This window comes from Parus major, unplaced genomic scaffold (genome assembly GCF_001522545.3).
Source record: "Parus major isolate Abel unplaced genomic scaffold, Parus_major1.1 Scaffold353, whole genome shotgun sequence".
Classification (NCBI taxonomy): domain Eukaryota; kingdom Metazoa; phylum Chordata; class Aves; order Passeriformes; family Paridae; genus Parus; species Parus major.
The window spans coordinates 85,177-108,470 of NW_015379289.1; the positions used below are offsets into that span (position 1 = coordinate 85,177).

The window sequence follows — 23,294 nt, forward strand, 5'->3', positions numbered from 1 at the left end:
CAGTGCGGGAAGAGGCTCGGCGGTAATTGGTGGAGAAGGAGCGAGGGCGCGGTGGAGCGCGCGGCCTCTGAGGGGATGGGGACCCGCGCGAGCGTGGGGGAGGCGGCGCGAGAGCGGAAAGGTGCGGGGAGAACCGGGAAGCACGGGAAATGGGGAAATCTGGGGGAATTCGGGGGAATGTGGGAGGACGTGAGAGGATTTGGGCTGTAGGATGGTCCGGGGGGTCCATGGGGGCTGGGCGGGGAGCGTGGAGTGAGGTTGAGGGGAGATGTGGGGGGTTTTAGGGAGGAAATGGGGGGGAAATTGGCCTCTGCGGGGGATTTGGGAGGATGGGGGAGGGTTGGGGGCGCTGAGGGCGGAAATTTGGTGTCTGAGGTTGTCGAGGGGTCCGCGAGGGTCTGGGGAGGGTTGAGGGGGAACTGATGGGAAGTGAAGGCAGAAATCAGGAAAATTGGGGGATTTGGTGAGATTTCAGGGGGATTGGAGGTCCGTGAGGGCCTGGAGGATTTTATGGGAGCGGAAGGGAATTGCGGGGGATGGGGAGGGATGTTATGAGGGGTTTGGGGGGGCTGAAGGCGGAAATGGAGGGGATTTAGGGGCTCTGGGGGGGAATTGAGGGATCTGTGTGGTCCTGGGGGGAATTTGAAGGTCGGGGGGTAAACGGAGATGGGAGGGGTTGGACGGATTTCGGGGTCCTAGGGGGAAAATTGCGGGGGCTGGGGCCGATTTGGGGGTTAAAATGGGGGGTGGGCGTGTCCTGCCCCACCCCCGGCCCCGGCCCCATCACCCAAATCCTGCTCCCCAGGCGCCAGATCCCACCCCCAAATCCCTGATCCCGCCCCCCCGGTCTCAGCCCTGTCCCCTAACTCCCAAACCCCACCCCAGGTGCCGAACCCTGCCCTAAAACAGCTCAGTCCTGCCCCCCAGGTGCCCAAACCCGCCCCCAAATTTCTTTTCCTGCCCCCCAAAATGCCAAATCCCGCTCCTCAAGTGCCAAACCCCACCCCAAAATCTCCGAATCCCATCCCTCCCCTTAAGTGCCCACCCCTCCCTCCAGGTGCCCGTTCCTGCCCCACAACCCCTCAAATCCTGCCCTGGGGTGCCTAAACCCGCTCCTCTGCTCCCCAAATCCTGCTCGGGGTGCCCGAACCTGCCCCCCAAGTGCCCGATCCGGCCCCCCAAGTGCCCGATCCGGTCCCCAGGAACGATGCCGGGCCCAGGTGAGGAGGCGCCCGGCGCCGGGGGGGAGCTGAGCCGCTCGCAGGTGTGCGGGATGCTCCGGCAGGAGCTGAGCCGGGACGGAGCCTTCCTGCAAGGCCATCCCCATGTCCTCGTCATCCTCGGCGCCTCCGTGAGTGGGGACGGGTATCTGGGGGGGGTGGTGAAGGAATGAAGGGGTTTAGGGGGAACTGGGGATGTTGGATGGGGAATGAAGCAGTTAAGGGCAGAAATTTAGGGCTTGGGTGGTGGAACAAAGGGGCTTGGGGGGGAATCGGGGGCTGGAAATGGGATGAAGACTTTTAGGGGGGAATTGGGTGGGCTAGAGGAGGAAGAAAGGAGGTATGGGGGAGAAATTTGGGGCATGGGGGAATAAAAGAGTTCAGGGGATATTGGGGGGCTGGAAGAGGGAACTGGAGGCAGGAAAGAAGGGGTTTAGGGGGAGAAATTTGGGGCTTGTGGGGCTGAATAAAGGGGTTTAGGGGAATATTGGGGAGCTGGAGGGGGGAATTGGCAGGCTAGAAGGGGGATGAAAGGGTTTGGGGGGAAATTGGGGGACTGGGGAAGGGATGAAGGAGTTGGGGGGGAAATTGGGGGCTGCAGGAGGGAATGAAGGAGTTGTGGGAGAATTGGGGGGTTGGAAGGAGCAAAAAATGGGGAAGCAAACCTGGGGGGCAGCAATGGGGTGATATTGAGGCCTGTAAAGAAAATTTGTGAGTAATAATGGGGGCCATTGTGAATTACAGATTATTGGGGAGGGGAATAAAGGAGACTGGGGGGATATTTGAGGAGCCTGGGGTTACTGGGGGGTTGAGGGGGAATTAAAGGGGGTTAGGGGAGAATTATGGGGGATTTTGGGGGGCTGAGGGCAAACTAAAGGGAGTTAGGGGGGAACTGGTGGATGGGGAGGAATTGGGGGCATTTTGAAGGTGATCAGGGGTTATTTGGGGTCACTGGGGGGTCGGGGGAGCTCTTTGGCGTCAGGGGGGTTATTTAGGGTCGCTGGGTGATGGGGGAGGGGCAGCCACCCCAATGCCTCGGCGGGGGATGGGGAAGGGGAAGAAGTTGGGGTGCCCCACCCGCCCCTCCCCCCAGGTCACACCCCCCCCCACCCCCGGGGCCAGGGCGGGGCCATCCCAACTTCCTCCTCCGCCCCTCCCCCACCCCGTTACCCAATGCCCCTTAATTAACGGGGAGGGGCCGTGGCGCTGACTCAGCACATTCCGGGGGTTGGGGGAGGGGCGGGGCCAGAGCTGCGTGCGGCCCCGGCCCCTCCCCCACCCCTGACGGCCCCTCCCCCACAGGGCGACCTGGCCAGGAAGAAGATCTACCCCACGATCTGGTACGGGGACGCCTGGGGACAGCGTGGACATTGAGGGGACAGCGGAGACACCTGGGGACAGTGGGAACATCAAGGGGACAGCACGGACACTGAGGGGACAATGGGAACACCAAGGAGACAATGGGACAACAGAGACACTGGGGGACAGCGGGGACACCCAGGAACACCTGGGGACAGTGGGGACACGGAGGGGACAATAGGAATGATGGTGTCATCAAGGCCACCTGTGTTCCACTTGTCAACAGGGTTCCCCCACGTCCCCATTGCTACCCAGGCAACCGGGGTCACCAGTGGCCCCTGGGCCGCCAAGGTCCACTCCCTGTCCCCTGGGTCAATGAGGCCATTGATGTCCTCACCTGTCCCCAGGGTCACCAAGGCCACCAATGTGCCCCTGACTCTGAGGCCATAAGGGTCACCAGGGCTCTCAAATGTCCCTCCTGTCCACAGGGTCACCAGGGACACTCATGTCCCCAAAGCCACCAGTGTCCCCACCTGTCCCCAGGGTCCCTGATATCACCCGGGTCACTGGGGCTGTCGGAGCCATTGAATTCCTGGCTGTCCCCACCTGTCTCCAGGGTCATCAGGGTCACTGATATTGCCAGGGCCTTCCGGTCCAGCAGGGTCACCAATGTCAGTCACTGCTGTTCCCAGTGCTGCTAGTCAGCAGTGCTGCCATTGTCTGCTGTGCTCGGTGTCGCCACAGCTGTGTGTCCCCACTACCCCCAGGGCCACTTGTGTCAGCTGGCACCAGTGTCCCCAGTAAGACCCCAGTGTCCCCAGGGCCACCAATGTCCCCAGTATGATGCTGGTGTCCCCAGTTCCTCCCTTTGCTGCTTCTGTCCACTCTGTGTCACCTGTCCCTGTGTTACCTCTCCCAGGGTGACACGGGGACAGGAACCACCATTACCGGTGTCACCACCCTGAGAATGTTGGTGACGTCGGTGTCATCTCAGGTCCAGAGGGAGGTGATGACAGTGCTGTGGGTGTCCCTGGGGGGTTTGTTGACAGCGGTGTCCCTGCAAGTGGCTGTTCTGGGACAGGGTCCTCCCTGCTCCCAGTGGCTGCTGTCCCTGGGCATGGTGACAGTGCTGGAGGTGTCCCCAGGGGGTTGGTGACACGGGTGACAGTGCTGTCCCCCAGGTGGCTCTTCTGGGACAGGCACCCCCTGATGCTGGTGTCTCTGGGGGGCTTTGGGGACACAGGGAACACAGGTGACAGTGCTGTTCCTCATTCCCAGGTGGCTGTTCCGGGACGGGCTCCTCCCCGATGCCACGCGCGTTGTTGGCTTCGCCCGCTCACCCCTCAGCGTGGAGCTCATCCGGGAGCAGACCCTTCCTTACCTCAAGGTGACAGCGCTGTCTGCACCCCTCCTAACCCCTCCTGACCTCACCTGAATGTTCCTGGCCCCATAGGTGACCTGCCTGGCCTTTTGTTCCTGTGTCCCCTCACGTGTCCCTGCCTGTTACAGGTGACTCTTGAGGACACTCCCTGTGTATCCTGTCTCACCTGTCCCTTGTCCCAGTCTGTCCCCACAGATGACCCACAAGGACGGACCCCACCTGGCCACATTCCTGTCTCACCTGTCTCCTGTCTCTCTGTCCCCTGTCCCACCTGTCCCTGTTTGTGTCCACAAGTGACCCCTGAGGACACTCCCTGTGTTCCCTGTCTCACTTGTCCCTGTGTGTCCACCACAGGTGACCCCTGAGGATGGGCCCCGCCTGGCCACGTTCCTGTCCCTGCAGAGCTTCGTGCGGGGTCAGTATGGGGATGAGGCCTCGTTCCGTGCGCTGGATGCTCACCTGCGGGGGCTGCCTGGGGGTGACCGCGCCCACCGGCTCTTCTACCTGGCCCTGCCCCCCAGCGTGTACACACCTGTGACACAGCACTTGAGGGCTCTGTGCATGGGACAGGGGTGAGTGGGGACATGGGGACACCCAGTGATGGGACACACAGGGTGAGTGACTGCAGGGGACACAGGCTGGGTTGTCACCATGTCCCACCTCCCATGTCTGTTTCCTCACTGTCCACCCATATCCATGTCCCCATGTCCTCCTGTATCTCTGCACATTCCTCGTGTCGCCCATATCCCGTGTCCCCATGTCTCTCGTGTATTCTTGTGTGTCCCTGTGTGTCCTTGTGCCCTCATGTACCCCCACACCTGCTGTATCCCTGTGTGCCACGGTGCGTGCCTGTGTGTCCTCATGTCCCCCCATCTCCCCATGTGTCCCGCTGTGCCCATGTGTCCCCATGTCCCCACATCTCTTAATGTCCCATGTGTCCCCATATCCCCCCATGTTCCTTGTGTCCCCGTATGTCCCATGTCCCCTGTGTCTCTGCATGTTTCCCCACATCCGTGTCCTTTGCGTCCCCATGTCCCCCTGTGTCCCCCCATCCCTGCCCTCACATCCCCACATCCCTGTTCCCAGGTGGAACCGTGTGATTGTGGAGAAGCCATTCGGGCGGGACCTGGGCTCATCGGAGGAGCTGTCAGCGCACCTGAGCGCACTGTTCCGCGAAGAGCAAATCTACCGCATGGACCACTACCTGGGCAAGGAGATGGTGCAGAGCCTCATGGTGCTGCGGTGCGCCAGGGACACAGGATGGGATGGGGACACAGGAGGGGAAATGGGGACAAGCACACGACTCCTCACTCACCCCTCACCCACCCCAGGTTTGGCAACCGCATCTTCGGGCCCATCTGGAACCGCGACAACGTTGCCTGTGTGGTACTCACTTTCAAGGAGCCCTTTGGCACTGAGGGCCGTGGCGGCTACTTTGATGACTTTGGCATCATCCGGTGAGGATGGGTGTCTCCTGGTGTCCCCGTGTCCCCTCCGCATCCCCCTGTGTCCCCCGACCCCGTGGCAGCACCGGCTCCCCACAGGGACGTGATGCAGAACCACCTTCTGCAGCTGCTCTGCCTCGTGGCCATGGAGAAGCCAGCGTCCACCAACCCCGACGACGTCCGCGATGAGAAGGTGGGGACAGCAGGGACATTGGGGTGTCACCAAGGTGTCACCACCCCCTGACATCTCACCGATCACTGAGATTTATGTCCCTGATGGTCACATCACGGTCATGGCCACAGGGACCATCTCCAGGTGGCCCCAGGGTTGTGTCCTCCTATGGCAACATCCCCCCACCCCAGTCATGTTCCACCACCATGTTCTTGATGGTGGCCCCCAAAGCCACATTCTCCATGGCCACATCCCCAACTATCTTCCATCACCCCATTATTGACAGTGCCCCCAAACCATATTCCCCATGGCCACATTCTCACTGACCACGTTCCCAACCATATCCTATCATCCTGTTATCAATGGTGGACCCCAATGCCACGACTCCTGTGGCCGTGTCCCAAACCACATCCTATCACCACCCCCTTGTTGATGACCCCCAAAACCATGTCCTCCAATGGCCACATCCTCCACACTCCCATCCCATTGCCTGTACTTACTTTCCCATAATCATGTCCCCAACCAGTCCCACCCCGTGGTCTCACTGGAGCCCCTATAACCAGGTGTCCCTCACCTGTCTCCCAGGTGAAGGTGCTCAAATGTATCAGCCCAGTGGAGCTGCAGGACGTGGTGCTGGGCCAGTACGTGGGCAACCCCGAGGGCCCCCCCGAGGCACAGAAGGGGTACCTGGACGACCCCACGGTGCCCCCCGGCTCCACCACACCCACCTTTGCCACTGCTGTGCTGCGTGTGGCCAATGAGCGCTGGGACGGTGAGAGAGTCAGTGGTAATGGTGATGGATGTGATGGTGATGGTTGCCATGGTGATGACATTTGTGGTCGTGATGATGATGGCAGCAATGACCATGATGATGACAGTTGCTATGGTGATGACATTATGGCTGTGATGATGATGGTGGCGGCCATGGAGATGGTGCTGGTGGTGGTGATAGGGATGCTGACCATGGAGATGGTACTAATGATGGTGATGGCCAATAGTGACATTGACGACCAGAGGATGACAGAGGTGTTGACCACCTGATGATGGTGATGGCTGAAATGATGATGGAGATGATGAGCCATGGTGATGTCCGTGATGATGGTGGTGGTGGTGGTGACAATGCCAATGGTGTCCCAGGTATGCTGTTAGTGCTCCACTGTGGGAACACGCTGGGATGGGGATGGGTGGTGGTGATGATGGGTGGTGAGAATTATGATGACGTTGATGGATGATGATGATGGTGACAATGGTGATAACATTGATGGATGTTGATGACTTCGATGACGATGTTGGTGAACGGATGTTGATGATGATGATGCAGTGGTGTTGGTCATTGATTATGATGATTGTGATAATGTTGATGGACGTCGACAATGTGGATGATGACAATGTTGGCAGTGTCGTTGATGGTGGTGATGGACGCTGATGATGATGACCATGTTGATGGACATTGATGGGCGTCGATGACTGATGATGTTGACAATGTTGGTGATGCTGCTGCTGAGGACAGTGTAGGTGATGAGATTATGTGACTGATGATGATGTCAATGATGATGATGTCAATGTTAAAGATGCCAGTGTTGATAACATCAGTGTTGTTGATGACAATGACAACGATGACCACGATGACAACCCCACAGGTGTCCCTGTCCATGCTGCGCTGCGGGAAGGTGCTGGGATGGTGATGATGGCAATGATGGCAATGATGACAATGTTGATGGATGTTGATGATGATGTTGATGGAAGTTGATGATGATGACAATGACAATGCCACTGTCCCCAGGTGTCCCCTCTGTCCTGTGCTGTGGGAAGGCGCTGAGTGAGTGCAAGGCCAAGGTGTGGCTGCAGTGATGGGGGATGATATTGATGATGACAAAGGTGATGTTGATGTTAATGATGATGATGACAATGACAACGGTGATGACAATGACAATGGTGATATTGATAGATATTGATGACAGCGTTGATGGTGATGTTAATGCATGGTGATGCTGATGATCATAGCAATGGTGACAATGACAATGATGACAACGATGCCACTGTCCCCAGGTGTCCCGTTCATGCTGCACTGCAGGAAGGCGCTGGGATGTTGATGGATGTTGATGACAATGATGCCAATGACGTTATTGATGATGACAATTGCAGCTATGCCATCTCCCCTCTGTCCCCAGGTGTCCCGTTTGTGCTGCGCTGTGGGAAGGCGCTGAACGAGCGCAAGGCCGAGGTGCGGCTGCAGTTCCGGGAGGTGCCTGGGGACATCTTTGCGCGGCAGTGCAAGCGCAACGAGCTGGTGGTGCGGGTGCAGCCGCGTGAGGCTGTCTACGCCAAACTCAACACCAAGAAACCGGGCATGTTCCTACGACCGGAGGAGTCTGAGCTCGACCTCACCTACGGCAGCCGCTACAAGGTACCCAAAATGGGCAGAAGGCACAGGAATGGGGATGGGGACGTGGAAATGGGGGTGGGGACGTGGAAATGGGGGTGGGGACGTGGAAATGGGGGTGAGGACATGGAGGTGGAATTTGGGGACACAGAAATGGAGATCTGAGATGCAAAAATGGGGTTTGGGGACCCAGATATGGAGTTTTGGGACACGAAAATGGAGCATTGAGACTCAAAATTTGGTTTGTGGACCCAGAAATGGAGCTGGAACCCCAAAATCACAACACTGAGACTCCAAACTGTAGTGTTGAAACCAAAATTGGAATTTTGAGACCCCAAAACTGGGGATGGAGACCTCACATCTCAAGGGGTTCCCCACAGCTGGGGCGGTTCCCAAAACCCACCTAGATCATCAAAACCCACCTGGGTCCTCTGAAATCCTGGGTGTTCCCCACACACCTGGGGCCACCTCAAACCCAGAGGAGCCCCCAGAATCGCCAAATCCCAGGGTCCCCCCTCACCTGGCAGGGTCCCCCCACCTGGGGGTGCCCCCAGACCCTCACAGACCACCCCGGTGCCCCTCAGGATGTGAAGCTGCCGGATGCCTATGAGCGGCTGCTGTTGGACGTCATCTGCGGGAACCAAATGCACTTTGTGCGCAGGTGAGAGGGGACAGGTGACACCTGGGGATGGGAGAGACATGGTGGGGGGTGGAGACAGGTGGGATATGGGGCAAGAAGTGCACAGGTGGGGCATAGGGAGACAGGTGAGACTGGGGGTGGGTCTCACCCCCCCAGTCAGGGGGACTGTACAGATGTGACCAGTTTAGAGGAGCTGAGGAGTCTCGGGGGGACAGGTGGGACATGATGGGGGACAGGTGAGTCCAGTTTGGGGACAGCAAGGGGGTCAAGTGGAACTAGTCGGGGGGGGAGATGGGACTTGGGAGGGGCAGGTGAGGCCATGTTAGGGGCAGCAGGCAGGATTTTTAGGGGGGAAGATGGGACCAGTTTGGAGGGGCAGATTGGACTGGTTTGAGGGGGCAGGTGGGGCACAGGAACAGGTGGGACATGGGGGGGGGACAGATTAGGCCAGTTTGGGGAGGGAAGATGGGACCAGTTTGAGGGGAACAGGTGAGTATGGGGGGGGCAAAGGTTACCAGTATAAGGTGGATGATAGGATCAGTTTGCAGGGGCTGGTGGGATAAGTTTGGAGGAGAAGATGGGACTGGCTTGGGGGTCCAGGTGAGCCTGGGGAGGGCCCAGGTGAGGTTTGGGGTCCACCTCAGTTTTGGGGTGTCCCCCCCTCAAGTGATGAGCTGCGTGAGGCCTGGCGCATCTTCACCCCCCTCCTGCACCAGATTGAGCAGCGCCGCGAGCCCCCCATCCCCTACCCCTATGGCAGGTGAGAAAGGGGCACTTGTTGGGGGCTGGGGGGAGCTGGGGACACCTGGGGGGGCAACGGTGGGGGGTTATCTGGTGGAGGAATTTGGGAGTCTGGGGGAACCTGGGCACACCTGGGGGGAGGGGCTGGGCCTAGGGGGTCCTGTTGGGGATTTGGGGAGTCCCACTGGGGATTTGGGTTGTCCTGGGGGCTTATGGGGGGCCTGGGGATTTGGGTTATCCCAGGGGTTTGGGGGGATCCTGGGGATCTCACAGGATTTGGGGGTCCCAGGGACCCCCCTGACCCTGTGTCCCCCCCTTTCCCAGCCGGGGCCCCCCCGAGGCGGACGAACTCCTGCGGCGGGCGGGGTTCCTGTACGAGGGCACCTATCGGTGGGTGCCCCCACCCGGGCCTGAACCCCATCCCTGACCCACGGCCGGACCCCCCAGACCCAAGGGGGGACCATCGAAGAGTTGCTCCCCGAAAACACTCCAGGGCTCTGGGCTGGGGGTTGGTGCCCCATGGGACCCTCTGCCCCACAGCCTCCCCAACACACTCCAGCCCCCCAAAAACACTCTTGGGCTGGAGATGACCCCCATGACCCTTCCCACCCCATAGAACCCCCAACCTTGCCCCATAGACCCTCCCCGAGGCCCCCCAACCCCCCACCGGGGACCAAGACCCCCCCCCCCCCCCCCCCCCCCCCCCCCCCCCCCCCCCCCCCCCCCCCCCCCCCCCCCCCCCCCCCCCCCCCCCCGGGAGCAATTAATGATTAACGCAAATCAATTAATCAATTAACTTGCCATTAACCAGGACCAATTAAACCAAATTTTGGCTGATTAATTGCCACCACCACGTTCTAATTGCCCCCAGGCACTTATGCGCAGAGTTCCCCTATGACACTTATGGGGCAGAACTCCAACACCTGAGGGGGTCAGGACCCCTATGGCACTTACTCCCCCCATTGTGGGGGGAGGAGGGAGCCCCTGGACCCCCAAAGGGGTTGGGGCGGAGGCACGCGGGTGGGGTTTATGCTAATGAGGGATCATTGCCATTGCCGGGGGAGGGCTGGAGGAGGCGGGGCCAGCGGCCCAGCAGCCAATCTGGAGGCGGTGGGCGGGGCTGGGGCCGCTCCAGGGGCGCGGCTGCGGCTGAAGAGGGCGGGGCCAAGGAGGGGCGGCCGAGCCGGGGCGGCGCTGGCGCCGCGCACTGAGCCGAGCCCTCGCTGGGGGGTTCCGCGCCAAGAGCGTGGCACAGACAGGTACAGGCGTGGGGACAGAAGCGTGATGGCACCGTCTGCACGCTGTTCCTACAGCCTCTCCCCAGGCAGCTGAGGGGGCAGGAGCTCTAAGCCAGCCACTCGTGGAACCAAGGGGCCACTGGGCCACTGCGGAAGCTCCTGGAAGTCAGGGGCTGGTGTGATACAGAGGGGCTTCAGGGAACCCAGGAGACCCGGGTGAGGTTATGGAAGCTCTTTGAACCAGGTGTCAATCGTGAGAGAGCACCGCATCCATAGCGGGGCCTGAAGGGAGTGGCCCGGCCCGGCCTTGGCCTTGCTGGGCCTGCGGGTGCTCGGGGGAGCTGATTCCCGTTTTCCCTGAAAATGGAGATGGACCTGGGCTGAGCTGGGCTCGGAGGGAAAAGTCTGAGGGAGACTGGTAGAAGCATTTTCACAGATCCAGTGGGAATCTGTACAGCACCGTGTGCTGTATGATGTTTTACAGACAGTGTCTAGTAGACTGGGATTCCTTCAAGACACTTGAATTTACAGTTGGTTTAAACTTTTCTGTGGGCTCGTGAAAAGCTTTTGTTGCTGTGCAGCTCCCTGGCCAGGCAGTGTCTCTGGGGCACAAACACCTGCGGAAGGAGCTGGGCCCTCGGGGCTGCTGGTGCTGCTCATGGAGCCTCCTCGCAATGGAGAGGCACCTCAGCTCCACACTGTGTCTCTTTGGGGCTTGTTCTGGAAAAACAACCTTCTGGGATCTCTCAGAGTTCGCTGTAACTATTGGAAGGGATTAAGTATTGCAGCATCGTAAGGCCACTTGCCTCTGTTGCCTGAAAAAGGCTGAAAATAAATCCCCACACACAGATGTCTATAGAGCAGGTACCTGTTTATTGCAGTGCTGATGGGGAGTGGGATATCTCCACCTAACTCACCCACATTTGTCATGTGCTGTAGTTTATTTATACAGTAATTATTGCTTAATATTGCAATGTCATTATAACCTCGTCATGTACACATCAGAGCTAACTTACATAATGTTATCTCATAGTTATAAATAGTTCTTCTGCACTGTGCTTGCACATCCCAAATTTAGGTGGTCTTGGGTGTTTTCTTTGATGAAGACTCAAGGTCTTCCTGAACATTTTAACTTTGTCTTCAGAGCATGCACAGTTATGGTGTTCCTTGGTCTTTCTGCGTGTAAATGGTCTAAATTCTCCATTTTGTGGCTAATTTGCTTTACATTTGCCAATTTCTCATTAGTACATCCCGCTGCTTCCCAATATAGCTATGCTTGTCTATTTTTGAGATTATTCACCTAGTGAGTTTCTGTTTATTTAAGCATTAAGCAACTAATTAACCATATACGAGCTATACATTGTATAGAAAGTTATGATTTAGTTTATATTGGTATCTTATAACTCAGGCTATATAAGCATCTTGTAACTTTCACCCAAGTTATATAGATATCATCTCCAACTAAGAGGATTTCTTTAGGATTTTCCAAAGTCTGTGTTGTGACTCTGTGATCTGTGAAGAACATCTTTGTGTGTTAGTGCCGATCTGCCCGTCATGGATGATCACTGCCACTAGTTGTCATAAAACCCCACCTGATAAAACTAACTCCGTGGCAAAATAATGTCATTTCCAAAGAGTTCCTCTCTCTGTTCTGCATGTTTAAGGAGCTCAGATTTTTGCAAAACTGTTTCTTTCTACTTTACTCCTTGCACAATGAGCAAAGGAGCACCAAGGGTTTGCCAGTTCTTTCTTAGTTTTTCCATATCTTTTCTGAGAACCTGGGAAAATGGTCTCTGGCAGCTAAGAATCTGTGGGATTGAGATTCCTGTCTGTGATAAAAGATCATGGGAATTAAGTGGTTCAATACCTTTTAGGCCCTGGACTTTTCATTCAGTCTTTGGCCTGGTGCTGGATTTTGCCTTTCTTTCTGTCTTTTTGCTTTAAAATTCCCCTTGAATCAGAAAATGCCATGACAGAATGTGGTTTCTGTAAGGATGAGTGAGGTTCTTCCCTTGCAAACGCCGTGGCCAAAAGGCAGCTCAGGCTCAGCAGGGACCGCACCCATGAGCTGGGGCTGCAGGTGGAGCATCAGCTGCTCGGGTGATCTCTGGGGAAAAGCTGTCCTTTGCTCCCTGCTGACAGCTCCGGGGCCCTGGGAACCCGAACCGTGCCAGACGTGTCCCCGGGACAGGTAGAGACGTGGGGCGGAGTCCTGAGGCCGAGAGGAGCCCGGAGAAGGCAGGGGCAGCTCTGCTTCTCCCTGCAGGGTTTGTGCCCCGCTTGGCGCCAGTTCCCGTCCAGTGCGGGCAAACGCCGCCCTTGGGGCACCGAGGAGAACAAAGGACTTCCCAGCCCAAGCTCGGCCCAGCAGCTGGGCTCCGCATTTGCTTTCTCCTTTCCCCCTCCTGCTGTGTCCCTGCCCTTGCAGCTCCCGCAGCCTTCGGGGCCGCTTTTCCCCTTGGGATGGTCCGGGTGACTCGGGGAAGGCGAGGGAGGCTCAGCTGTGCCCGGCTGAGGATGGGGGATCCCTGCGTCCAGAGCTGCTCGGGCCGTGCTCAGGCCAGCAGGATGGGACACGGCTTGGACACAGGGTAGGCTCAGAGCAGCAGATTGGTGTTGGTGGCAATGTTAAATTAAATACAGTGTAGTAAAGTTTAACACATCTGAGTAAAATTTAAATTGAAATTCGTACAACTCACATTTTAAAGCATTAAAGACCATTTACTACAACTGACATTTAAACAAATATAGTTTAAAAGTTTACATTAAATGCAATTTAAATTGAAATTCATACAATTTAAAATTAATACAAGTAAATCTAATTTAATGCAACTTAAGCCTTTTTTCATATACCTTAAAGTTAATGCAAGTAAATACTATTTAATGTAATTTAAATTTAAACTGATACAACCTAGTTTTATGCAATTAAATAAAATTTAATAGAATTTAAATTCATGCAACCTAAAGCTGGTGCAAGCAAATACTGTTCAATACCTTTTAAAGTAATACAACTTAAATTTATAGAACTAAATACAGTTTAATACAAGTTTAAATTCATACAATTTAAAGTTAATGCAAGTAAATACTACTTAATGTCACTTAAATTTAAGCTAATACAAGTTAAATTTATATAGTTTAATACAATTGGCTACAATTTAAATTTAAATTAATGCAACTTCAAGTTAATACAATGTAAAATAAGATTAACATCTATCAAATTGGTATGAATGGCGACAAAATACCTACAAAATCAACTTTTTGCAAAAACAATGTGTCTTTTTTTTGGACCCGTGGCTAAGCTTCGTGGGTTGGGAATGAACATGTTTGTATTTTCCAGTCTCAAGTATTTCTGTCCCCTTGGAGTCCAGTTGATGTTTTCCATTCCAGGTATTTGCACACGTGGAGTTCTTAAGTAATGCTCTTCTCCTTCCCTCAAGTACTCTTCAATTAGTGCCACCTGCAATTAGAAAGAAGTGGTGTCTCAAGCAAGTCCATTTGCTTCCATAAAAACTTTAAAAGTTGTTGCAATTAGTTTATTTCAAAACTGATAGTCATTGGAAACAAAAATACATGAAGGCTCCTCTTGGGCAACTGGTTGCAGCAGAAGTACCTGACTTTGTCATTATTTTTGCTTTCTCCATTTCTGTTTGGATTCAATTCCTTCATTGCTGTGGACCAGACTCCCTTCACGCAGGGTTCTACTCAAGATGCAGACCCTGCATCGTGGGAAGATCTAAAGAATCAATCTGCCCATTGCATTTTAAGCTGAAATAATTAAAAGAAAAAAAAAATCCTGCTCTGCCATGCTGACAGGCATTCAGGGGAGTGTGACTTCTCAGAGGAACAGACTGAGAATTAATCCAAACATGGCTTTCTCTTGTATTGATCCGTGTCCTGAGCTGTCCCTTAAGTGCTCCTCAGCCCTGGCCTTGGAGTGAAGCCACGCCACATGCTCTGGCCGTGCTTTGGGTCAGTGAGGAGGGTGTGTTTTTGAGAGAGGCAAGCAGGAAAGTTCCATCGGCTGCCCTGGGCTGTTGAGGGCACAGAGGGTCTGGGAGAGAAGCTCTGCCTCCTCCTGCCCATGCAGCTGGCCAGGGGGACCTGTTGAGGGGATGGTCTGCACATAGCACCATGCATGATGCCATGGAAAAGAGTTTTCTGCTGTGCTGGTGAAGCTCGATGGGCACTTGTACCTGGGCTTTGGCTCCTTTGCTGTCAAGAGATCCATTGCAACAGGAGCACGAGGAGCTTGGAGCTCTCCAAAGAGCCTCGTGGGCTGTCTCTGCTGTGATGTGCTCAGCATAGAAACATGCAGAGGATTAGGAAGAGGATTCCTGGTGCCAGTCTTGTTTTGATGAAGTTGAAATAAAAGCCTAGGAAATCATGGACTGGCCAAAAGCATACAGGGAGTCTGGGTGCAATAGATCCCGTAGCGCAGGGGTCCAGTGCAGGGCCTGGCCCTATTAGCCACAGCCTCTGAGCTCCCAAGACTCTTCTGCCAGAGACCAAATGAAAGTGTCTACATGACTTGCTCTGCCATTAAACGTGCCTGTTCTGTTTGGGGGTAGTGCTGGTGTCTGGGTGAGCACAAAGGGCAGAAAGAGGAAGGAAAATGGGTCCTAAGCGATGGGTGGGGTGGGGAGTGAGGACAAAGGGGACACCGGAACAGCAGCAGGATTTACAGTAGCCCTTTAGGAGCATCCAGCAGTGTCTGCACTGCTGGGGATGCCACCAGGAAACAGCAGAAGAATGATGTTCCTACCTGGAACCGTGGTTTGGCATGGTCTGCCTGTGCTTTTCATATGTATAGAGTAGGTCTGGCCCCCCAAATAAGAACTAATCTGGCACATCAGTTGCTGACATCACTGCACTGTTCCTGCTGCAGCAGATCAGCTGCAATGGTCTCTGCACAGCAGGGATGCAGCCAGAGCCTTGCTGGCTCACAGGCAAATCATAGACATGTCTGGTCTGGTTGAGCTGGTGCCTGAGCATGGACAGAGGCCAAGGCATGGGACCAGGTTTCACCTGGCACCTCCTCTTATTTCTGCCTTTTGAACAGACCGGACTCAGGGACAGTTCCTGCCCAAGGAGCAAGCTCCTCCCCTGCCCTTTGCTGCAGGCTGTTACCTTCTGTATTTTAGTCCACACATGCTCCCCAGTTCTTCCAGCCAGGATGTCCATGGCATCTGCCATCAGTGACTGCAGCTGTGGCACAGAGATACAAACAAACAATGTGGAATTCACAGAGAAATCATTTCTCTGAATACACAAATTAAACCCCAGTTCAAATCCTTGGCACTCTGATAATTTTGTGAATCATCTTTCACACAGCGAGCATGGCCAACTCATCTTTGCTTCAGCCCTTGCACTGCATTCTTGTGAACCTAAAATACTTCAGTATTGCCTCCCCACAGTCCTTTTCCAGGGCAGTCCTGACATTGCCTCACCCTGAACCCTTCCAAACCCCTGGAAAATGGTTTAGATACTCTTAATTCAGAAACACAGAGACAAGGGCTGGATCCAGGTTGTCCTGCCCTTAGCATCAGTGTTTAGGAAGAAACTGGGGAAAACCGGTACTTGAGACCTGTGCTACTGCTGCACTCTAAATAATTATCCTCCAAAATGTTGGGTTAAGTAAAAGGAAATCCAAATAAAAACTTCCGGAGTTTCTGCACAAGCGTTTTACTGGTGAGAAAGAAATAAGATCTACTAGCACTATGTATCTGGGTATTAGTGTTCCTGGGTGTGCTCAAGGCACAAGGCTTACCCAGAGGTGTCCCTTCAGGGGAGGAGGAGAGACACCATCTGTCCACTGATGCACAGCAAGAAGGAGATGTTTCCCCCTCCTCTTTTTTGCCCAACCCCCTTGGATACCATCACTTTTGGCCTCGTTGGCTGCAGCAATCATCCCACTGCTGGCCCTTGCTGGAGCAGGGTTGGGTCAGCCAAGGGCACAGTCCACATTTCACTACAGCCTGACGGATTCTTTACTGACTTTGGGACACCTCTGCAGCAAGTCTGACAAGTTACCGTGAGCAGGCAGACAGGTTTGTTCTGAGGCAGGGAGCATGTGGGGGATGGACCCAGCACAGAAAATCAGTTTTTCCTCCTTTCCCCGTCTCCTTCTCAGCTATACCCCAATTCAGGCTATTTTGATGCAGCTGCCTTCTGAGGTCAGAGCTGTCAAGGCAGCATGAGCTGAATCATTGCAATCATTTTTCCACACCGATTTGGGGAGGTTTTGGGGACAATGACAGGATTTTCAATAGATACTGACAGGTGAGTCCTGGTGGTTCCATCAGTCACCCTTGCAGGTGATCAGCTCCTCCTCTGGCAAAGCACTGAAGGAGGATTTGAGGATTCTTTTCGGGTCCCCACATTGGACAAAGGACTTCCAGAGCACAGGGTGGTAGTGCAGAACTCTGCCCTGGCCCTTCCTGCTCTGTCTCTCAGCCTGCAGAGGCCAATACAAGTGTTGGAAATCAAAACCTACCAGCTTGTCATCCTCCTCAGAGACTCTCTGCAGGTAGGGAACAGTTGCCAGCTCAGCCATCGCCTGGGTCATTACCTGGGCCTGTTCCTCCCCTCTCTGCAGGTGGCTGAGCAGGCTGGCATGATGGAACTGCTCAATGGCCTGTGCACACGGGCCACGCTCATCCTGCTTGCCCAGGAAAAGAGAGGAGGTCAGAGGGGAGGCGCAGGGAACACCCTGATCCTTGGAGTCCTGTGCCTCAAGGTTTCTCGTCTGTGTTTGTGCCGGTCCTGCTCTCAGCAGTGTGCCAGCCACCACTTCTCAGGCCATGCTGCTGGGACAGGCTTCAGAGAGGCAACAAACAGACTTTCTTGCCACAAGCTCTCTAGTAGGACTAGGAAAATAAAGATGTCATTGTGATAGGTGGAAAGGTTACTTCACACCTTCACTCCAGGGGGATCAGGATCTCAGTCACTAGAAATGCTTCAAGAAGCAACAATTAACTCTCGATGGAGCTCTGGGTGGGAGGTGCAGTCTACTATAGGTATGAAATAGAGTAATTGTGTTGGTGATTATGTGAAGTAGGGATATAATATCATAGGACATAAAGACTGGAGAAAATTGCATGCAGAGGAACTTTCAAGAAAATCTGGTCACTGTTAAGTCATTAGAACTCCTTTTCAAAAGAGTCTAAACCCACTGGAGCTCTGTTCCTACTGCAATTCGTAGAGCATTTCTGGACACTGGAGGAGCACGTGGAGCAGGAATTGTTCCCCAAAAGCACACGTCCTTCCCACACACTGCATACCAGAAAGGGAATAGGATGCTCACCTTTATCTTGGTGCTTCCTAGAAAAGCCATGGCTGCCATGATCCTTTCCCCAGTGTTCTGCCAAAATGTTTCTGCTGCTTCCTCCATGCTGGGACTGAAAGTTATTTTCTGTCCTAGGAAGTGAAATCACAGAACCACAGAGGCTGTGTTTATTCATCTCCATTTTTTTAGGGGATGTAGCAGGACGTTGGGTGAACTGGAGGAGGAACGAAGGGGGTGGGAAGAGCTGCCTGGGCTATCAGGGCTGCCGGCACTGATGGAAATGGGTCCCAAGACACCCCTCGCCCCCCTCATTTAGTAAGGACTGTGGGAGTCACCCCTGAGCCCGGCCAGTTCTGAAGCAAGTTGGCACACCTGGAAAGACTGGCAGTTTTCGAGTTACAAACTTCTCCACAGTTTTTCCAATCTCTTTGTTTCTAAAGCCCAGAGTCAGTAAGTACTGCTGGTCAGGATGAGATTCAGCCTTCTCTGGCAACAGGTGAATTCCATGAGGATCTGCATAGGGAAAGGAAAATAATTTCCACTGTCATATTTCTTTTCAGCTGTAAGAGAAGTTACTTTTTTGGAGAAAAATAAGGGAAGTCTAAGAAGGAATGATATGGTCTCCAGAAACCTTGCCAAAACACAGATGACAAAACCAACACATCCAGCTCTCACTGGGCTTTGCATCTTAGGGCTCTGCAGCCTTTTGCATCAACAGCTTAAATTTTGCTGATGCATGAGATAAAGCATATCTGCCCAATTCCCCTCAGCAGTGTGGAAGTGTCTGAAGGCCAAGCAGCTTAAACTCTCCAGCTGTCTCCAACTCTTTTGCATTCAGCTGCACAATCACAGTCCACAGCACTTAAGGTCAGCTGAAACCTGCTGTTACCTGTAAATATGTGCTGTACATAGTCAGGGTGCTTCTCAGCAAAGGTTTTGTTTGCCTCCTTTATTTTGTCAGCCTTGTCCTCTTTCTCAAAAGGTGTATACAGAGCCGAAAAAGAACTTTCTCCACGGATGGCTTCTTGAATCATAGCCTAAAAAATGGCAAAGAAACTATACATTTCATGTTGCGTAGAGACTAGTTAAAAAAACCACCACGTGGTTTGGATGATTGACTCCATGAGCCTCCATCTTCAAGGAGGAGACGGGGACAAGAAAAACTGTCTTTTGGATGGAGAGAAAAAGTGATTCCATGCTCTCCGAAAGTCACATCAGGAAGACTCAGGAAAAAATGCCTTCATCAGCTGTATCCAGAATTAATGTGTCAGGGGAGATTTAGGTTGGATTATTACGAACAGGTTCTTCCCCCAGAGGGTGGCCGGGCACTGGAATGGGCTTCTGGGGAAGCGGTCACAGCTCCAAGCCTGAAGGAGCTCCAGGAGCAGTTGGACAATACTCTCAGGCACAGGGCGTGACTCTTGGGAATGGTCCTGTGAACGGCCAAGAGTTAGTCTCAGTGATCCTTGTGGATCCCTCCCAACTTAGCCCATTCTGTGAGTCCTCCCCAGGCCTTCAGTTATTACCTGCCAGTACAGCTGGAGGAGGTCACTGGTCTCCAGCCCCGCACCTTCAGCCAGGACATACAGACACTGCGCGACCATGGCACTCCTGAAGATAAAAGCAGAGAGAGAAGTGTGCAGGCAGAGAAGAGGCTCTGTGGCCAGACTGAAAGAGTATCCGGTTCAAAGACTGTCGAGTGAGCTTAATACCAAAGGTTACACAGAACTCCCAGTCCTTGTCCAGCTTTTAGACAAGTGTCAGCAAACACATTTTTAGCTCTCTAAACTCCCTGCCAGCAAATAGCCAGTGATATAATTTAGAGGATTCTTTTATTTAATTTTATTTTATTTTTATTTAGAGGATTAAATTGGGATTTTTCTCATTACACAGGCTGGGAAGAGTGGAGCTCTCCTGTCCCTGAGGTCACACACACTAAGCCAGCGCAAAGCTTCCACAGATTTGGGAAAAGCCTGGCTCCTAGGGGACGCGTCACTGCTGAGAGCTGCAAGGAAAGCGATGCAGAGGAGCCCTGCGGAAGCCTGAACAGCAGAGGTACCTGGCAGCCTCCGAGTATCTGTGTAGGCACCGAAAGCAAGTGGCTTGGCGCAGGTGATTGCAGAAGTGAGAGGGGTTCTGAATGATGCTCCTTGGGGAGAGAAGAGAGATGGACAAGGTTAGACTTGGATTTCTTACTTCATTAAAGCTCCTAAGAATCAAGCGGTGACTGAGGCAGACGCCGTATGCACTTCTGCTCTACAACTCAGCGCTACATCTCAAATGCCAGGTGAACTGTCTCTCTGCCTCCATCTCCCTCTCTCTCCAGCTGTGATCAATGAAGAAAATATTACTGAAAATATTACTAAAAATGTTACTTAAAGGTTCATTTCATCATGGTTTTATCCTCAATGAAATTTCATTAGGGGTTTGTGTATTACTCTAGAAAAAATATTCCACGGGTAATATTCTCACTTGCCTTGAGCATGTAGGTAACAAAACCCAAAGTGCTACAGCACAAGTTCTTGATAACCCCCAGCTCCCCAGACAAGAGCAGCAGGTGTCTGGTTCATCTCCCTGGAAGCACTGTGCATCTGGAATGTATCAGAAGGTGAGCCTGAGATATTTTGAAATACTCTCTGTACAAGGCATAGGTGTGCAACGTGGGTGAACCTTGGGCTGCGTTTCAGACCCTTCAACAGATGCAATTAGTCCAGTCCAAACACCAGTGCCACATGTAAGGTGTGTTTTCTTGATTCCTCTTTTCTCACTATTAGACTGGCTTTTCCTGCACAGCATTTATTCCTAGTCTTTGTTTCCTTTTGGATTTCAGTCTTAGCAGCGAATCCGATCCATATTTCCTCTTACCTGTGTGAATGATGCAGAGCAAGACCAGGCTGCTCCAGTTTTAAGTAGCAGACGACGAGCTTTGACTCGATCCAACTGGCAAGCCTGGAAATATCATCTGGGGAGGATTTCAAGGGATCCTCTATAGCAAAGCCTTTACTGCAAAGCTGCACATGAAACAAAACCACAATTTCCAAATATTAGAATACACCGTTTGCTCGGTGGAAATACTTTTTATGACTGATCAGCGGAGAAAACGGAAGTCTAACAAACTCTGGCTTTAACTACAGTCAGCATTACAAAAATCAGTACAGAGGACAGAAGGGTCTTCCAGGGATGCTATGGGTTTTTTGTTTCTGAGGAGAGCTGGATTTAGAGACTGCTGAGGAGCGCCAGCCCTACAATTCAGTCCCAATCGCTTTGTCTGCAATCCCAGGGATTAATCCCTTCATCCATTTTCCTGGTATGTGCATTCACCAGCTTTTCCTCTTAAGAGGAAATAAAGTCTTTCTTTCTTCTTAAGTGACCTGCTGGTACCACAGCTCATATCAGAATATAGGGGGAAAACAAGCACTTTAAAAGGATGACACTTTATCAAAATAATAGCACTGACTGCTATAACATTTATTGCTTATAAAATTACTTAAGTACTGTATTAAAAAAAAAAAAATAGGAATAGGCTATTACATTATATTGTGAACTGAAAAGCCCTAATATTTGACAAATACTGTTGAATGAAGGTTGGCAGGACAGTGCTAAAAAAAAGCGCAGTTGGTCCCTTTTTCAGGGTTTCAAGTGCCTGGCTGAAGGGCTTGGAGTCAGAGAGGAGAGAAAGCATTAGCTGGGGCAGAGTGACAACTCGCCAGTTATTGAGAGGACATTTGTTGCCGACAGAGCTAAGATTAAAGAAAGGAGCATTTTTTTTTACTCTCTGGGACTTCAATTTCCTCCACACATTAATACAGTTAAGAACTTGGAGAAAAGTACGAAATTACCTGTCCTTCTTCAGTTCAGTCCAACACTTCCCTCCCTTCTGTGGTTTATTTACAAGCCCCAGTTTTCTGATTTCAGGTGAAATTGCATTTCTGGATTTCTCTCCGACCCTAGGTACGCCAGGTTGGTGCCCCTGGTTCCCTTTGCTGTTCCTGCCCCAGGGAGTGCGGGGAACAGCCCTGGCACTGCAGTGCAGGTGCCCCTGTCATGGTTTTGCTTGGGGACACAGCCCTTTAGCCCTGTACCTCCAGTGCCGTGGAGAACTTGGCCGCAGCCGCTGCAAAATCCCGCTGCCGGCACCGAGCGCTGCCTTCCCGCAGGGCCGCCTGCAGCCCTGCACCAGCGCGGTGCCACCGGCTGTCCCCTGGGGCTTGGCCAGGGGGCTGAGCCGCTGCTGGTGGCACTGCTGGTGGCACTGCTGGCGCCACCGGCTCGCCAGACTCGAACTCAGTGTCCGCCTCGTCGGCGCAAATCAGCTCCGCTTCTATTTCCCTGAGCCTAGAGAGAGGGATGTGAAGCGGAGCGCTCGGGAATGGCCCTGTGCCGCTCTCTGCTGGTGTTTCTGCTTTTGTCCCGGACACAGTTCCAAGGCTTCCTGCTTTCCGTTTACGGCTCGCTCTATCTGCGCCACTCTGGGATCGTTCTTTGTGTTCTTTTGCCTCCTGCCATGCCTGCAAGAGAGGGGGCATGAGGCGAGGGGACAATCGTGGGATCTAAAGTAATTTCAGAGAATCCCAGAATGGTTTGGATTGAAAGGGATCTCAAAGCCCATCTCGTTCCATCTCCCTGCCAGGGGCAGGGACACCTTCTGCTATCTCAGGCTGCTCTAAGCCCTGTCCAGCCTGGCCTTGGACACTTGCAGGCATCCAGGGGCAGCCACAGCTCCTCTGGACAACCTGTGCCAGGGCCTCAGCACCCTCACAGCCAAGAGTTTCTTCCTAATGTCCAGTCTCAATCTCTTTCAGCTTAAAGCCGTTCTTGTCCCTGTCACGGCTTGCCTTTGCAAAATGCCCCAGGAGAACTCTGGTTTCCAGAAGTGATTTCTGAAAATGCTTTAATTTAATAAAAAATAATAATAATAATTTAATAATAAATGCCTAAATGATTTTAGCACCAAACAAGATGAAATGAAGTTTCCTCTGGGGTAAAATGGGGATCCAGAAATCAGGCACAGAGAAATGAACCCCATCAGGGACAGACAGGACAGCCACGGCCAAGCAGCTTCCCCCTTGCAGGGTTCCTGCAGTTCCCTTCCCTAAGTCCAGTTTCAAAAGGGTCTTGAGCCAGCTCAGCACAGTTGTACTCACCTCAGGGGCTCTTGAGGAAAGTCCCTGTTGAGGAAACATGTGGGAAGGGAACTGCTGGCTCAGTCCAAGCTCCTGGGCCACCTGGAAGAGCACAGGGAAGAGCACACTCAGGTTTGCGTGGCTGTCCCTGAGGCAGTCGGTCCTAAATACGCTTTCCCAGCGTACCCCAGCTCAGGAATTCCAGCTCAGCTTTCTCCCCTCCTTGGGAATACTTTCAACCCCGGAATCTGAAAACAGAACAAGCAACCTGCAGGGAAGTGTCTTACTTGATGAGAACACCAAAAGGGAAGTTATTCAGAGCCTCATCCAGCCTGGGTTTTGAACACTTCCAGGGCAACCTGTTTGC

The 23,294-nt window shown here is 53.1% G+C and overlaps 2 protein-coding genes across 8 annotated transcripts; one reads left to right on the top strand and one right to left on the bottom strand.

Annotated features, from left to right (window-relative positions):
• G6PD (glucose-6-phosphate dehydrogenase) lies at positions 1-21,170 on the top strand. Of its 4 annotated transcripts, XR_004495681.1 has the most exons (15): positions 39-121; positions 1,203-1,351; positions 2,523-2,560; positions 3,798-3,906; positions 4,255-4,472; positions 4,987-5,142; positions 5,232-5,357; positions 5,445-5,538; positions 6,103-6,289; positions 7,689-7,924; positions 8,485-8,561; positions 9,208-9,300; positions 9,606-9,671; positions 19,698-20,543; positions 20,635-21,170. XR_004495681.1 is itself a non-coding variant. In XM_033511578.1 (14 exons), the coding sequence occupies exons 1-14, from the start codon at positions 76-78 to the stop codon at positions 19,726-19,728; spliced, it is 1,626 nt and encodes a 541-aa protein (XP_033367469.1). In that variant the 5' UTR covers positions 39-75; the 3' UTR covers positions 19,729-21,170. The 4 variants fall into 4 exon arrangements, 3 of the variants coding, with proteins under 3 accessions (XP_015471627.1, XP_033367469.1, XP_033367470.1); XM_033511578.1 differs by having other exon boundaries at positions 19,698-21,170; XM_033511579.1 differs by lacking the exons at positions 19,698-20,543; positions 20,635-21,170 and adding an exon at positions 13,907-14,125.
• Positions 13,554-23,294, bottom strand: SPATA16 (spermatogenesis associated 16). 4 transcript variants are annotated; one of them, XM_033511574.1, is made up of 11 exons: positions 22,949-23,292; positions 21,887-22,312; positions 20,670-20,815; positions 19,864-19,953; positions 19,331-19,415; positions 18,694-18,841; positions 18,177-18,317; positions 17,823-17,935; positions 17,013-17,177; positions 15,647-15,724; positions 13,584-13,976 (listed from the first exon to the last, which is right to left on the bottom strand). In XM_033511574.1, exons 1-11 carry the CDS (start codon positions 22,985-22,987, stop codon positions 13,770-13,772), a joined length of 1,638 nt encoding a protein of 545 aa, XP_033367465.1. In that variant the 5' UTR covers positions 22,988-23,292; the 3' UTR covers positions 13,584-13,769. The 4 variants fall into 4 exon arrangements, with proteins under 4 accessions (XP_033367466.1, XP_033367465.1, XP_033367467.1 ...); XM_033511575.1 differs by lacking the exon at positions 17,013-17,177 and having other exon boundaries at positions 13,554-13,976; positions 22,949-23,290; XM_033511577.1 differs by lacking the exon at positions 21,887-22,312 and having other exon boundaries at positions 13,586-13,976; positions 22,949-23,288.

Excerpts from the sequence above, each read along its gene's own strand:
- G6PD (XM_015616141.3), top strand. The coding sequence starts at position 76 with ATGGGGACCCGCGCGAGCGTGGGGGAGGCGGCGCGAGAGCGGAAAG. Across the intron at positions 1,352-2,522 it reads TCGTCATCCTCGGCGCCTCC|GGCGACCTGGCCAGGAAGAA; the intron begins GTGAGTGGGGAC and ends CCTCCCCCACAG. Across the intron at positions 6,290-7,688 it reads GGCCAATGAGCGCTGGGACG|GTGTCCCGTTTGTGCTGCGC; the intron begins GTGAGAGAGTCA and ends CTCTGTCCCCAG.
- SPATA16 (XM_033511574.1), bottom strand. The coding sequence starts at position 22,987 with ATGTTTCCTCAACAGGGACTTTCCTCAAGAGCCCCTGAG. Across the intron at positions 19,416-19,863 it reads AGATACTCGGAGGCTGCCAG|GAGTGCCATGGTCGCGCAGT; the intron begins GTACCTCTGCTG and ends TTTTATCTTCAG. Across the intron at positions 17,178-17,822 it reads TAGGAAGCACCAAGATAAAG|GATGAGCGTGGCCCGTGTGC; the intron begins GTGAGCATCCTA and ends CTGGGCAAGCAG.